The sequence below is a fragment of the Amphiprion ocellaris genome, chromosome 2, assembly GCF_022539595.1.
Source record: "Amphiprion ocellaris isolate individual 3 ecotype Okinawa chromosome 2, ASM2253959v1, whole genome shotgun sequence".
Classification (NCBI taxonomy): domain Eukaryota; kingdom Metazoa; phylum Chordata; class Actinopteri; family Pomacentridae; genus Amphiprion; species Amphiprion ocellaris.
Genome location: NC_072767.1, coordinates 30,059,454 through 30,076,611, shown reverse-complemented (window position 1 = coordinate 30,076,611; position 17,158 = coordinate 30,059,454). Strand labels below are relative to the sequence as shown.

The 17,158-nt window shown below is 39.0% G+C and overlaps 1 protein-coding gene across 4 annotated transcripts in view; it reads left to right on the top strand.

Annotated features, from left to right (window-relative positions):
• nlgn1 (neuroligin 1) overlaps window positions 1-17,158 on the top strand; it is a 427,486-nt gene that overhangs the window by 231,753 nt on the left and 178,575 nt on the right. For all 4 annotated transcript variants that reach the window (XM_055005278.1, XM_055005275.1, XM_055005286.1 and 1 more), the window contains one exon: window positions 879-1,031. In XM_055005278.1, coding sequence (XP_054861253.1) covers window positions 879-1,031 — 153 coding nt within the window. The remainder of the gene's footprint in view (window positions 1-878; window positions 1,032-17,158) is intronic.

The window sequence follows — 17,158 nt, the reverse complement described above, 5'->3', positions numbered from 1 at the left end:
TCACTGTTTTTCTGACCTTGGCCTCCTATTTGACAAATGCAACTACACATAAAAGACAAGCCTCGTTAACAGAACCACCTCCTCCTTTGTTGCGTGTACAAGAGGTTTTATTGTGACATCTATCTCATATTTTATTTTGCAACTGTTTTATGTCACGTCATTGCTGTCATTATGAAAATGATTGAGCTGAGATTTAAAGTTGAATCAACGTTCTGTCCTTCACATTAAAAAAATTATTTTAAAGGCAAGTGTCCTATTCATTTTTTCTTTAGTTTCGCATAATTTCCACTGGTGCCACTTAGAGCGTACATGCGTTTATATTCCGAAAATCAAGGCAAACATTTCTAAACAGCTGAAAACAAGTAGTGCTTACCTGGATTCAAATTAACATTTCAATAAAGCAATGCTTTTTCATAAAATTGTCAAACCTAATATGCCATTTTTTATTAGAGGTGCTCCCAGATTAATCGCACAAGTTTTACCTCAACATGGTCTGACAGTTCAGATTGCCACTCTTGCATGTTGACAGTTCATTGCCGGGAGGAAAATTAAAACTCATCACATTAAATATCCTGTTTCATTAACACCTATACGGATTCTAAAATAGGTTAATAAATAAATAAAGCAACATTTTTCCAATCACCACAAACATGTCATGCCTTCATGTAGGAAGATGAATGGTTTGATGCCCAAAACTAACAAGGTCTTCACGTTGAAAAGCCAGTGCTCCTGAGATTACTCAGAAAAAAATAAAATTAAAGAGGTGGCCAAAGCCCCCTAAAGTATTGAAATTGCATCTCTGGCTGTCACCTTCAATCTGTCATCTAATCAGTCCTTCTGCCTCTTCCACCTCCTCCTCTTCCTCCCCTCTCCTCCAGACATTAGGGAGAGTGGAAGCCCCAAACCGGTGATGGTTTTCATCCACGGGGGCTCCTACATGGAAGGAACTGGGAATATGTTTGATGGCAGCATCCTGGCCAGCTATGGAAATGTGATTGTCATAACTGTCAACTACCGGCTGGGCGTCCTAGGTAAGGAACCTGCTCATTGTATGATGCACAATCATTGCTGTCATGTTATTCTGTTGTTCTTTTTCTACTTTTTTAAAATTATTTTTTGCCATCTTTATTGGCAATTCCATTAGCTTAGCATGGAAGCTAAGACTTGAATCAAATCTTTCTTTCTTCCTTTCTATCTGTATTTTTCTTTTTCCTCTTTCTTTTGCCCTTTTCTCTCTTTATTTCTTCCCTTTCTTTCTTTCTGCTGGTTACAATGAATCTCTTTTTTTTTTTTTTTGTTACATCATGTACTACTGCTGATCATATTCCAGAAAGCATAGCTCAATGTGCATGTTAGATCCAAAGATGAGTGTCAGTTATTTTGCATCTTTTATTTCGCCAAGAGTCAAATATTTTGATTGGGAGGAAAAGCGGAGGTTTTCTTGTTTCCTATCTTCTTCTCCTACTCATTTGAACAATGGTTCTAGAAAAGTGGTTCTAGAAAACTAGAAAGTTGGTTCCTTAATTGAAGTCTGAGCTCCTCACTTGGATTCATTGGTTTTTGCACTTATTTGGTTCATATTAGTATCTACAGATCATATCTTCTCTCAGTACTTTGCTGATCACAGTATTTCCAAATACTGGACTTAAGGTTCCCTTGAGGTGATTTTTTTTTAAAAGATTGTTCCTCTTTTGTTTTGTTGTTATATGAGGCAGGTCAAAGGCATAGTCAGTACACTCTGATGTTGTTAATGTCCATGCTGAATTTGTGGATTATGACAAACAAGAATTATTTATATCTCATCTTTGTGATGTTCTTCATTGCATTTTGTTGGATATCAACACAGCATAGCACATCAATACACAAGTGTTTCAACATCACAATGTTTATTTGCTGTTCCTATATCGATTGCAGGGCTGAATATTCCTGGTAACCATGCTATTGTGCATCCAGCCTCTCTACATCCTTTCTTACATTTAGTGGCCTTTAATCTATCAAAGCAGTGTCTCAGATTTTCAGTCCCTTCTGTTTTCGTTCTCGTCTCAGTTTTCTGCCTCCTCTTATCGTATCTCTTCTCATCAACCTAATTCGTAATTCCTTTTCCCCTGCATATGGATGTCACTGCCATACCCAGAAGGCAGGTATATATTGCGACGTGATGGAAACAAAGGTTCACTGCTTCTATCCTATGCCTGTGCTAAATGAGATTATGCTGTCATTTGTTTGAATAGAAGAAACCGACTTCATTTCCATGTTGTTTTGGTTGCTCTGATTAAACTATACCAGAATAAAGATACAGAGCAATATCCGCCTTTCACTCAAACTTAAATACAGTTTGGCTGCGCACACATGTGCATTAATATATTTTTGCTTGTGCATTTGAAGAATAAGCATAGATGCTTATGGGTGAATCTTTGAGGAGAGCAGAAATAGAACATGAATCACATATTAATATTGTCTGCAGGTGGTCTGCTTTGCCTCTGTGTTCTCTCAAATATTCAGTCTCTGATCCCCTTTACAAGACTTATATTTATTTGTTTGCATTGCAAATACCGAACACCAGTGAGCAGCCTGTTGCTTTCTTACATACAATCTGATGGAAGACTATTATTGAATTTCCTGACAGCTAGAAATCAGGTGATAAAAACTTAAACGGAGTAGAATTTTCCCAGCCATAGATGCCAGCTGAGAGATTGCGGTTCATGTGTCTTAGAGATTTTACAGTCAGTCATTGAGAGACTGGATGGACAACCCCCTCAGCAACCTTCAAGCGGTGCCAAAACCACAAAGTCGATTTTAAAGAAAGGGCTCCATCATCTGCAGTTACCAATCATGTATGCCTTTTTAATACCCACTTATTCCATCCCATGTCATGAGCGGGCTGGAGGCTATCATAGTGTGCAGGATTAGCACATGCATACACATGCTCTGCACACACTGATGCACACAGCTTTGGGCATCTCATAGATCCACAGACCAAAGCCTGCATGTGTTCTATGTTGAGATCCAAATCCTGGAACTTCCTGTTGTGAGGCAACAGTGCAAATTTCTGAGCCAGTTAATACTCAATTTACACATGACATTTTCTATATTCCAATAACAGCAATAGATGGTTATGCAGCTGAAGTTTGCATCCACAGTCAAACAGCCACCAAATAAGCTTGGAGAGGCGACAGGGATTGTTGTATTTGTTGTTTGATCAGAAATAAATCCAGAGCAGTTTAAAAAGAACCAATTTAGAAAGTAGAAATGAAATAATTTAGAGTTTTCAGCCTTTCTAATGAAGTCATTGATGGAATGATTAAAAGACTGATCAAAAAATCTTACTGGTAACTTAACAACCAGGATTGTTTTGGGGAAAATCCTGGCGAATCCTGATGAAACAACTGTCACATTTTCTGACTTTAAATGGTCTTTGACGTGGTGAGATCCCCAGTTTCTTGAACTGGTTATTTCTCTCCATCTCCCTCTCTCCTGTTTTTTTTTTTTTCTTCTCTCTCTCTCTCTCTCTCTGATGTGCAAGCCCTTAACTGCTGCAGGCCTCATAGTGTTGAGGGAAACTATATCCCTGCTGGTTAACATGAGGCACTGCTGTTTGCTCTCAGATTAGACTCTACGTGTTTGTGTTTACCCCCCTGGCAATGGACAAAAGCATACGACTTTACCTTACCAAACATGTGATGGATTGTGTGTGTGTGTGAGAGTGACAGGGAAAGAGTAGGTGTAGGACTTATAACCACTGGGCTTTCCAGTCAGTCATCCAGTTTTTAGCAAGTACATGCAGCGAGTTGAGTAAGTAGCTTCACTGCTAAAAATACACATCCTAACAAGTTGTTTGCGAGTGGGTGCAAATTCTATCATAGACAATAGAAGATTTTCCTCAACATTATATTGCTATTTTTGTTTGGATACCATGCAAAAGAATAAAATACAAATTCTAACCATATTTGGACATGTGGAAGAAACATGTCCTATCAACGTCATCAGCCATTTAGAATAACTTGATAACTGGATGATGGTTCATTGTCTCATTAAGAATAGTAAATGCTCATCATGTGAAATATACAAAAGTGTTTGTCCACTGATGTATGAGGCTGCTACCATGGGCTTCCCCAAGCACCGACACACACAGGTGGAAAAACCTGAAGCACAGACTCTATTGCTGCCAACCACACATTTAACTCAAGTAATGATCGCCATAATGTGTGCTCCTGCTGGAATGCACGCAGTTTCTCCTCGGAACAAAAGCCACTCTTCTAAAAACCTTATTCAGGTTGGTCTCCTGTGCCTCGTGGTTTGGTTCAGAATGGCAGCTCCACGTCCTACTACATTAAAGTCGGCAGACTGAATAGCCAATGCACCACAGCTATGACAATCAGCCTGCCCTGGCACTATTACCTGACTTGCTCTGCCCCACTTTCTCCCATTAAGCTGAGCGAAACTGCACCACATTGTCACATTCACATATTAGCTACACAAACACACCAATAGATGATGTATTTTACCTGATAATGTAATATTAATGTGTAAATATCTCCTCACAAATTTTTTCAATACCAATAAATGTCATTCTCATTTATACTTTGACTGTGACATAGTAGGGCAGGCTAAGCTTACAAAGGCATGAGGAGACCAAAACTGGTTTGTATCACACGTGGGACCGATATTCTGAGATTTAAGTTAAATTTTTCAGTCATGTTTAATGTTGGTTTATACTCACTTTTTTGTTTCGGTGTAGACACCAAAACCAGGTGCTTATGTTTAGACTGACACTTTCACAAAGCTTAGTTAATGTTAAGGCACCAAAGTTACTTGGTTAAATAGAGGAAAATATTGCACTTTGGATTGAAATGTAACCTTTGTATGATATGTTGGAAGCCTAACCTCTATTTTTGAGGCTACCTAAGTGACTTTATCTAACATATGATTATTTGATTGAAAGGAGCAATTGTAAACTTATAAAAACAATAAGATATGTTGATTAAAAACATCTTTATGATATGTCACAAACAAATGTAATCCAGCGCAATTTTCCTCAGAACATATTTGAGAATGCAATTCAGTTATATCGGAATGCATTTTTTGGGAGACAGGACTGTAATGTGCCATGATGATCCATCACTAATTCAATTATTTCATCTTACCTAACACTAAATCACATTTTGTAATGGACTGAAGAGTACTTGGCTGGACACACTTGAGTTTAATAACAGCTTTCAGACTTTGGGTCTGGAAACACCTTTCCCATTAGTCCATCTGCCAGTTTTCTAAAATCCTAGATTTTAAGACTAGGGTTGGCATTGCATGACATAGGGAAAGAATGGGTTAACGTCAATCGGAATATTAAGGCATTACAGTAGTACACACAGTATTAAACATGCCTATACTATCTAACTATAAAACCAGTAAGCAGCATAGATTTTATTAACATGTATTAAGATGAACAATCTGCTATTATCCACTTTCAAATGCCTCTCAGCCAGGTTCTCAAGCTGCAGGTTTGCTTCTGTTGTTTAAGACTTGTGGTTGACCTTACCCAAGCAGCCATTGCAGCACCTGTTCACTTGCTGCTCTGCTGATAGAACTCAGCATTCTCACACCAGCGATTTTTTCTCCTTGGCTTAGTGGGCCTGTGTGCGAGAGTGAGCACTTTGCAGGAAGCCATTAGTGGCTTTAAATATGTAGAGCTGCTGACGCGAAGCTGTATTTATTGGTTAAGGGCCTTGGCTACAATGGATTTGGCCATGGGGCACGTATATATATGGTACTGTCAAGTGTGTGTGTAGGGGGCTTGTGTGTGTTTAATGAATTAGGAGTTTCTCCTGTGAGCAGATTAAGTGTTAATGAAACACATGGTATAATGCCGTCAAAGTGTCGTTATTAAAAGTGGCAAGTATTTATAGTCCGTGTTATCTTACTCGTCCTTGGTTTGTTATCGCACAGTCTGCTCTGGAGTCGGTTTTGTTCTACTCAACACTTTAACTACTTGAGAAGCTAAGTGCTCTATCACCTGGATGCACCACTCATACTCAAACAAGAGAAAAATTGCACCACTCTGAAGGGTGCTAGAAGATATTGTAGTATTTTCATGTAAAGGTCTATCTTCTCCTTAACACCTCTATATCCTCACTGCTGTTCCCAATGGATATAACATAAAAAATCATATTGAGTGATGAGGTAGGTATAGATGTGATGCTCCATCCTGCACAGAGGTATTCTGACAAACACAAAGACACAAAAGAGTGCCAACGTATGAGACCGGTACTTCCACAAGGCTTGGCTGTTGGACTTATAAAAAGCAGACTGTGTCTTTAAGGCCAGGTCCTCGCAGTGTTGAGTTTGTTTCAGCCCAGCCAAAACCTTTAATCATGCTGATTGATGAGGTGCATTTCCCTGACTCAAACCTTCTCCAAATACCCCTTCCATTCCAGCCATACATCAGCCATTCAGCCAATTCATCAAGCCTCTGATTGTTTTAAGATATACCTGGCCAGTAAAATATCCATTTCTCTGCACGGCACTGCTCCCTAACTCTGCCTTGCTTTCAGCACACATCTAAAAAAATAAATAAATTCTGGCTTTAGAAAAGACTGTGCAGGAAAAAGAAACAACAAGCAGGATGTAAATGTTACAAAAAACAATTGATTTATATGAATTGTATTAATATTATTCTTTCAGAAAAATTCAAAATTTGTCCCTGTAGAGTTATGAAGGTGTTGTGCTTGTGGATTTGTAATGACTTTGTGAGCTCTATGATTAATGTAAAAGTAACCAGAGAAAAAAAAACACAAATAAGGGGCACCTTTATGATACAGGCTCAAACAAACATTAGGTTTATAAGTATCTCTGTGATCAGTGGAGTGATTCAATGTCCCCTGATGGTCCAACTGCCGAGGACTTTCACAGACTGCATACTTGTTCTTTTTCAGCATGACACACACACAAACACCCACATATATCAGATCCAGCTAGCATGGCTTTAATTATATCCAAATTAGGAGTGTGTGTGTTTGTTTGAGGAGCATTTCCTCTCACACAGGCATTATCCCTAATGTTTACCCTTTCCAAATATTACTCTCTCTCCCTCCCTTTCTCACTCTCATATATCTTCTTTCCCTCTCACCCTCCACAGTAATTGGGCTTTCCCTTTCCCGTTAGTTTTTGTCCTACTGGCTAAGTGTTGAGGACTATTATTTCCATGCTTATTAATTTCTTTCTCCCTGAAACAAATACCCCAATGATTTAGGTTCATTATTCTTTCTGTGCCTCTGTGCCATCTTTCCTTTTTCACTTCCCTCCGCCCCTGCACGGTTTCTTGCAAGTACCCCTGACACAGCTTGTTCAGAAACTCACGGAAAGCATCTAGCCCTTAAACAAAGTGCTTCATTTGAGTCTCCATCAGTTTGCGATGATTACTCCCAGTCCAAACGTTGCTATTCCTATTAGTGACTCTTTCTCCGTGCCTCGCTCGCCCCAAGCTTCCCATTAACCACGGTGGTGGTGGCGGCTTTGGGCTACTGATCAGAAGGTCAAGGGTTCAAACCCCTGTAACTGCCAAGCTGCCACTGTTGGGTCCTTGAGCAAGGCCCTTAATTCTATCTGGGTTGTGGGGTGCTGTAGTGTGGCTGACTCTACTTTTCTAACAAGCTTAGGATATTTCATTTTATTCTGTGCAATTACATGTACAATCCTAATGATACAGATATTTTGCAATGTGCTTACGTTTAAAGACAATCTGTTTTGTAGATGCTCCAAAGAAACGATACATTTTCAAAGATGCAGAAATATGGAGCTAAAGCTTTCAGAGTTTGGGCAACATCATATGCAGGTACCTGAGGGACTAAAAGCAGAAAATCAGCCTCAAGCTTGTGTATTCTAATTAGTAAAGACACTACAAGATGAAAGGCTGATCTTCACCTGAAAAAACCTTGACAATACCGCAAGGCTACTGATGTCTCTCACTGGATTATGTGTAATTTTACTCAGTCGTTTCTACGCTTGATACATGTTAAAAGCCCAAAGCTTGCTGATCAGCTCTCCTGAGCTATGTTGTGTTCCAAAACACTTATTGTAGACATTGTGTTTCTATTTTTGCACTCGAGACATTAATTGTCAGCAGGCTCTCCAGTATGTGTGAGTTTAAGCATGTTCAAATGTATCATCAGCAGACATTTCCGCCGCTGTTTGGATTTTCCCTCCTGGAAATTTGCCAAGAGAGGCTCACACATTTCATCTGTTATTTTAGGGTAGAGAGAGCTTTGATCAGTGGACAGGCTGCATTGAGATATGTTATACCATTTGCTGAAATGTTTCTCTGTTCCGCCTTCTGTGAAAATCCCACTCTTACTGAGAAGAAAGAATGAAAGATTTCTGAACTGTATCTGTTTTTTTTGTTTTTTTTTTAAATTAAATATTGCATCAAGGCATAAACAGGAAGCCAGTAAGATAAATTGCAAGATAATGTCTGACCTATTCAAAGTCTCAATGTTTTGCCTTTTGCCATAATAAAATACCCAATTCAGGCAAACCTCAGACAAAAAGAGTTAGACTATATGATCTCAAATGGGTGTGAAATTGGCCCAAATATGCAGTTTGATTAGAATGCAGTCTGCTTCAGTCATTGTGGTCCAATATTTAACATGATAATTTAATTACAAATGTATTTTTCAAGATTAGTGGTTGGAATGGGATTTTCTATTAAATTCCAGTACATACTGTATATTATAATCAGTCAGTATCACAGTGGAAGTTTCTGTCCTGCAATGGCCTGAATGCTGTTTCACCCTTGATGAGAATTCATGATGGTGTTAACATTCAGTCCTTGAGATAATCTGCAGTCCTGAGTGTGTAATGCTATGTAAACATAGCATAATGACTGCAGGAATAAGACTAAATACCAGCTACATTACAGATCTGTTTGTGCAAATATCCGTTAACAGATATGCGTTGAAACAAGTTAATAACAAGTTATCTTCTAGTTGAGGACTATGTCTACCATTAGGGAGCCACTCTGCTTTATTTCGGCTTTGTCCAGTCATTATGTTGTAATATTCTCCTGATTGTGAGGTTCTCCCTGTCTGAAATTGCACAGTTTGTTTTTGTCCTGCTCATTTGGCTCCATGTTGTTGGCATAATAACTTATTCAGTGAGTGGGCAGCAATGCTAATGGAAGCTATGCTATGCTAATGGTGATCTGGCAAAAGCGGGGTTGGCAATGCAAGGTTTACAGCAGCTCTGCCGATGCGTCAGGGATTGGATTAATCTGGCTGGGGCTGGGACAACAGACAACCATCTGGGTATGCTTCACAGCGCCAGGCGTCTGTAGCCACAGCTACTGCACCTTGCCTCAACCCACCATTGGACACACAATAATATGCATGTTTCATGGTTACTGATGCCACTGTGTGCTTCCAGTACAAACTCTTTGAAAAGATGAGTCCTAAAAGGGATCAGTCAAGCAATTGTTGCTGGTTTCATTCAGTCATTTGTTTCTAAAGACATACTGGCAATAGTTAAATTACAACAAAATTGTGTTGGTACTGGTGTTGGTAGCAATGGCCTGTACATGCATATGTAAGATTTGAGGACACGGAAATGCAACAATGAGCAGAGTTAATTGAATTAATGTTGAAGTTTTGACAAAATCCCATTAGAAGATCCACTTTCTAGCGTTGCTACTTCATGTTGGCTTAAAGGTAGTATTATTCAGTCAAATAATCGGTGAAATCAGAACAGCGACCAAGCTTGCAAAAGGTCAGTCATTGCGACACCTAAGCAAACTATTTGCAGATGAAAACCATGTGATCACATGGCTGGATGCCTTGGAAAGGGCTACTAAGTGGACTTAGGATTCTTATATCAACCTATTATTTCCAATGACACAATTAGACCTGTAGAAATTAATAATCTGTAGTTTGAATTGCTAAAAAAACTAATTAAGCTTTAACTGAGCTTATGTTGAAGTTTTAAGTGTTTGAAACCACTTGGTAGAAGTTTAAGAGCCATTGTGGTCATGGTTCAACAATAGAAACAGATGGCAAATTCCACTCGGATGTGATCAAATGAAACCAGGAGCTGCACTATATTCCTGCATGTGCATGTTTTCTGTCCCTGACACACTATGAACTAACAAATGCTTCTCCTTCATATTCTTTCGCACAGTGTACAGCTTGATTAACTTCTTTCGCCTTCATTGCTTTGCTCCTAACCTATGACATAAAATATACAATTACTAAAAAATACTAATACAGTATATGCTAACTGGAGTGAATATTTTCTATACTACTAATTCTACTAAATACACTAACTGAACTGCAGAATGTGTTTTATGAATGCAAAATACGTAAGCATTAGAATTACTTTTGAGCTTTGATCTCCTTCTGCTTCCACTTATCTAACTGCCAGAATCTGCCTTGTAATGTCTGAAAGCTCATACAGCTAAACTTTCAAACAAGCATCAAATATGCTAGAAAGGAAAATGTATTTTTGGAAAATAAGTAACAGTTCTGAAAACCATCTGGATGCATTTGCAGGGTTTTGCATTTCGTATCGACATTACCCAGGTGTTTTGAGTCCGTATGAGGTTTCAGACTAATTGTTTTCCTTTGCATGTTTTGTGTCTGCTTTTATTTGCCCTGTCTGGTAAAAAATTAAAAATCTATGTGTTTTGTGCAAATTGCAAGATAGTGTACCAGTGAGGTTTCTGTAATTGATACTGGTTTGTAAGAGGCAGCTAATAGTCCTATTTTCTTTCTTTTTAAATGGATTATACGTTTGTTTTACAGTTCTTCTGTTCCAAAAATCCACTGGCCTTTGTAATGACCAATCTTTCAATAAAGGAGGAAAATGGCTCAGAATCTACATTTTGATCAATGCGGGACAATGAAACTCTTTTCACAAACTCATTAATGGTGTTTTTATTTTCATCTGTTACAAAAGGGACCCCTGGAAAGACCCAGCCAACTGTTATTTGTAGCCACTTCACTGATCCAGGTTTACAGGAGCCAGTGGGCAATCTCCAGAATGTTAGATGGTATGTGTGCTACACAAAATGTCCTAATTTTAAAACTAATAATAAAATTGCTTACATCACAGTTTCCTCTCCTCGGGCAGTTGTGCATTTTTGGCTTTTGAACCCTTAAGTTCAAGTTCAGCCTTACTCACAGGCGCTAGCTGGTGGCTGAGCAGTGAAGAGTTCAACCGCAGAGATTTTTTTTATTTTTTTTTCCCCTCTAAAATATGCTGAATTTTAAGCCTGAAAAATGAATTTGATTGGAATATCAATATGACTGTTCACAAAGCTGGCTTCCTGGGCACATTCAGTTTAGGTCAGCTTTGTGGTTGTGTCTTCCACACAGCCCTGCGCTAATATGACTGTTGGCATGGCAGGTGTCAGAGGGGCCATGTGATTGTTTAGAGGTTAGATTTAAGCTGATTAGCTGGGTATATAGGCAGGGGGCAGATAGAGAGATGTGTCGAGGAGCGAACAGAGATCACGTCCCTCCACATCAAGCCATTACTAGACACCTCGTTGGAAATGGCAGGAGTAGATACCCATGTGCAGAACCCCCTGTGACAGTGTTATTTATTGATCAAAGCTTTGGCTTGTGCCTCTATGTGAGTGCATGTTTGAACATAAGTGTATGTGTTTGTGAGTGTATGTGCCCGCCTGCCTGCCTGCCTGCTTGTGTGTAATGGGGCTAGTGCAGCAGATGGACATGTGTAGCAGCAGGATCAAAGTATGTGGTGCGCAACAGTTCTGATCACTGCAAACTACATATGTAGGGGAGTGGACCGGTCTTATCTCTGAGCATCTGTCCATCTGTGTGATGGTGCTTTTTAAAGTCTTAATTTTAGATAACCGCCTCATTCTTTTCCACTCGCTGGTTTGATCCCGGTGAGTCTGGCTTTTGATCTGTTCTCGGGCTGTCAAGCCTTTCTGCAGTCCACTGAGAAACTCACCATACTATCTGCCGGCACCAAATAAAACCATCGCCAACAAGCAATAAAGAAGACAGAGAGACCGAGGGAGAAAACGATGAAGAGAAAATGTGATTTAAGACTCGATGGGGGTTGTCCGCCCCGCACGACAAAAGCCATCTGATTGGTTATCAGCATGAGCCACAAATCTGCCGTCGCCATATTTTTTAGAGGTCAGATAGGAGCGTCTTGCTGAGACACCAGGCGGGCAGGGAGGGAGGGAGGGAGGGAGGGAGGGAGGGGAGGGAGGAAAAGCATGAGGCCATGTTAAAGTGTGAAAGGGATAAACAGTGTCTACGTGTCTTGTCATTTTAAAAGTTGTCATTGATTTGGTCTACAGAAAATGTTAAAAGTCAGCTAGTTGTGTTTTTATTATTATTATTATTATTTGTGTCCAGTGGCAGCTTTCGATGTCAAGACAGAAAGTAGGATGTTCTCAATGAAAATGAAGGATGTGGAGATCGGGGTGGTGGACAGTCATGTACTGCATTTGACTTTTGTGCAGGACACTGGAGTTCATGTCTCATCACAGACATATAATAAATATTTGCCATTAATAGTGTTTTAAAAAGCCGGAGACTTCTCTGCTACCATACCTGTGTTATGGTTTTTTTTTTTGTTTGTTTTAATAAGGAAGTTATAGTCTGCGTAAAATTTAGTGTCTAATCTGCAATAATGAAGCTGCTGTCCTATAAGGCATACAATCTGATAGTTAATAAATATGATCAGTTTTGGAGGTCGTATCAGAAATGCATTGCTGTAGAAAGCAAAATAAACTACAATTTTTGTGACTTGTGCCATGCATGAGGCCAGCATTAGGGCCTTTTTAACTTCAGGTCATTGTTCATAGGAAAATACTCAGAGTTGCAACAAGTGGTTTATATTTAAAACTATTGACATCAGCCATGAAATAGATTAGCATTCTAATTTGCTGTGCCAAAACCACTGGTTAGTGCAGTTGCACCCAATCTACTTAAATCCGCAATCGCATTTTAGCTTAATTATGATGTGTGTTTCTGTGCAGAGTGTGTGGGCGTGTTTTTTTTTTTTTTTTTTTTTTAAATTTGTTTTGGGAAAGCGTGAGAGATGAGCAGGTTTTGGCTAGCAGATGGTAAGTGGACGATGAAGAATATCTGACATTTACTGAGAGCATTTCTTCTCGCGCCTTGTATCGTTTTCATTATTTTTCAAGTTCCCTCCTGTCTATGTTTGTCTCCTCCACCCTCTCATCATTGTTTACCACTTGCTCTCTCAGGCATTTAAGTGATATGGGCTGAAGCTACTGATGTATTATCCAGTATTTCCAAATGTGACAGTTTTACAACAACAAAAAGGCATAATGTCTTTTGTGCTGCTTTTCTGACATGCCATTATATTTCCTTGCAATAGTTTTACTTTTTTGTTGATGTCAAACTAAAACTTATCCAAGCATGTGTTGGTAAAGCTGATCCAACTGATTTCAATAATAAACTTTTAGGAGCGAAAGGCCCCATGCAACCATTATAATATTGATTTTAAATATATAATCCATCAAATGGCTCCACCAATCGCAAACCTCCCTTAAATGAGAAACTACTCTGTACTCTGATAGTCAGAGTCGTTCATCTCTGGGGCTTCTAGTGAACTGCTATCCAGAAACCTTAACATTTCTTCAGTTCCTCTTGTTTCTGCCTGCCACTCTGTTTCTCTCATTGGAATATCGGCTTCTCACTGCCAAATAGTCTATTTTACAGAATCCATCTGCCATATTACCTTCTCGCTTTGTTCTAAAACAAATCCCATAATCCTCTCAAAGGTCAGCCTTCTCTTTTCTCCCTGCTGCCGCACTCACCACTTGCCGTGTATTCATTTGTTTTTCCCGATGGAAATAATAGAACAATATGAAAGATAAAAGAATACGAGGAAGGTGGAAGAAGATCTTGTTGTTTCTCTCCATGTCCCTCATGCATTGCTGTTCATTCTTGCACTCTCTTTCTTTGTCTTTTTAATTCAATTGAATGCAGCTGAATTATTTATTGGCATTAGAGTATTTTCAAAAGCCAACGATCATCAATTTACATATTCTCAGTGTACTGATAGGGACGATTTGAAAGCTTAGTCAATACACTTAACACAAGTCATCAATAAATGTAATTAAAGAAAACAGAAAGTTGTGTTTGTGTATGACACCTCATAAACTCTATGCAAGCATCCTTATAGAGTGCTGGACTCACTTTCTGTCTAGCTAGACTTTTTTTTTTTTTTTTAGAGTTGATTAAGCTCTCATAGAGGATGTCTTTCATCTGTCTTTTTTGAAAAACAGACAATTTTTAAAAAAAAATAAATTACTGAGAGCAAAGGAGAGAGGTGCATTGTCATCATTGCAGGCTCATAGCTTGATTTGCATGTGTAAAATGAATCCCCAGCATATTGCGTCCTACTGCTGCTAATTAAAGAAGTAACCATTAATATCAACAACTTAATCATTAATATTAATACACATAATTATTAATAATTCTGTTTCCCCTTCCATCACGACGGCACTGCGGGGCCTCAGCTACTTGTGTTTACACCAACATCGATCTTCATTACACACCTTCTATTAATCAGCACTCTCTCTCCCCTCTCTCTCTCTCTTTCTACATATCTCATTTCATATTTTTGTCTCCCCTGCTCACTCTATGTGGCTGTCATTTGAATTTGATGGATCTGCCTTGATTACTTTTTAGAATGCAAATGATCTGTTAGTCTCCGTCTTCCGTTTGGTACACTTCAATTGGGATGGCATACATTATGGATTTAAATGTGTTTCACAACAATGACAATAACCATGAAAAGTCAAAAGCAAAATAAATGAATAAAAAGCAAAATCTGAGCAGAATAAACTACTGCAAATATCATGGAATGCCAAATCTGTATAGTAGTTTTGCTATAATATGCAGAATTCCTGACTTTGCCCTAATTGTTTCAAAAAATTCTGACTCATGACCAGTTTTCAAATACAGGTCATCTATATTGAGTCGTACTGAATATCTGGAGTTCATTCAAATTGCATACTATATATTTTATCAGTTACAATCAGCAGTGTCTTTATATTTGAAGTTGTCGCATACAGATGCTTGGACAGATGTCTTGGGCGTCAGATTTTAATCTTTACCGTAATTGACAGACATCTGTAGACCTCCTAATAGATGTCATAAGACTGCAGCCCAATGCTTTCTGCTGCTCCTTTTCAGGCAGCAAATCATATAGTGCATGGATAAAGATCTGTCACCGTGGTAACCAAGAAAGTGGAGGAGAAGCTTGTTGCAGATGGGCAAAGTTTGACTTCTAACATGTGGTCTATTTGAATTCAAACCGTGATCTATCCAAGTGACTTAAGCTGCTTTATCCTAACCAAATAGCAACTGAAAAAGGCAACAATGGTCTGTCAAAGGGACACAAACCCCAATCTCCTCAGCGACCGATTCCACTACTACCCCTTCTCCTCTGTAAAGCAGCTTCGTTGGTCCTTATACTACCTCAGTTGGCAAGAAATTGCACTGCCCTACGTGTTAAAAACCATGGTAAAGGGGGACCAAGTGTGTTAAAAAGTGATGCCAAAGGGGTTCTGACTAAACATCCATGTGTGTTGGTTCATTTTTTGGACATTTCATCAACAAAATGTTCCAGATACTGTGAAATGACAGTGCTCTTGAAAGTACTTTTGCCCAGTTTTCAAGGTATTTGGTGGATAAATTGTTCCAGGCACACCGGAGAAGCAGTTAAAGCTAGCTCAATTACTTTTGTCTCTTCATGTGATCCCAGGCCGACTCCATGTTGAGATCGGGGCTCTGCAAGGGCCTTACAAACTGTTGCACAACTCCTTGTTCATCTTGTCACTGAAAATTACGGCTGTATCTTGCTGTCATGCTGTTCGGTGAATCCGATGAGATGTTTTCCTGACAGCACTGTGATAGACAAGAATCAAAGTACTGAAATTGTCTAAAGCACTTGCACAGCACTGTAGTTCTAACCAGCAAATAGGAGAAACTCCTCCTAGAGATATTAGGTACCAATTAGTGTGTGTGTTCACTGAGTTTGTGTAGGTGTGTGTTTGAGTTTCAGTGGAGAGAACTGGGGTAGAGATCTATAAGCGCTGGCCTTGCAGGTTCATAGCAGACCTCATGGGAGTCGTGAACTGGTCATAGTGTTGACAAGTTGTTTGTGTGTGTGTGCTTGAGGAAGGTGGTGTGTCCATGGCTTCTCTGATGGAGAAATGAAAGCGGAGGAGCATTTCATTTACTGCCCCAGGGAGACCTTTCCACCATCATACATTTATTGACACACTTTAACCGCTGCTGACCCAGCTTCTCGCCCTTGCCTAGGCGACCTCTGCGTTCAATCTATAACCTGATTTCACCAGTTAGGCCTCAGCTTAGATGGTCTGTAGTAAACACAGAATTCTGTGAAAGAAAACATTTTCAAACTGTGTTAATTATTCAACAAAATGCAGTGGTGTGCCTAAGGTGTTTACATGACAAAAAAAGAGAAGAGATGATTAAAAAGCCAATAAATGATTTGTTTAAAAAAATTATTAAAAAAGAAACTTATGTTATGTTAAATATATGCATTAGTGCATTTACTTCATGAAAGTCTGCTTTAAGTCCACTACTATAGAAAATACATGATTTTAGTATTGATCCTACCCATTTAGCTTATGTAAAATGAAGGTCAATTAACAGGACCCTAAAACATGCAATCCAATTTTATTTCAAACCCTGGTATAGAAAATATTGATATAGAGACTTGTGATCTAATGGTTTGACTTTATTTGTTTGTTTTTCTTAGTATTCATTTATATCATCTAAAAATGGAGTATCTTAGCCTTAAAATAAGAGTAATCACTTGGCATGGCTGCAAAAATGTTGTCATTCTTATTTGTCTGTTTTACATCTAATGACATTGTTTAATTTTCAAAACTCTGAACATTCTCGGAGCTACAACTTACTGCTAGAAGCACTGCTGGTTTTCATGACAGCATTTAAAACCAAATACTGGCCCTGCAGTTTACCTTGAAGAACCCCCTGAGACACAGCTCAGACTTTACTACAGTTCTCTAACTCAGAGCCTTGTGGCATGAAAGGCCAGGATAAGACTCTCCTGTTGTTGTCAGTCAGAGGTAAGTTTAGCAGATTGACTGCTGACTGGAGTTTGAATT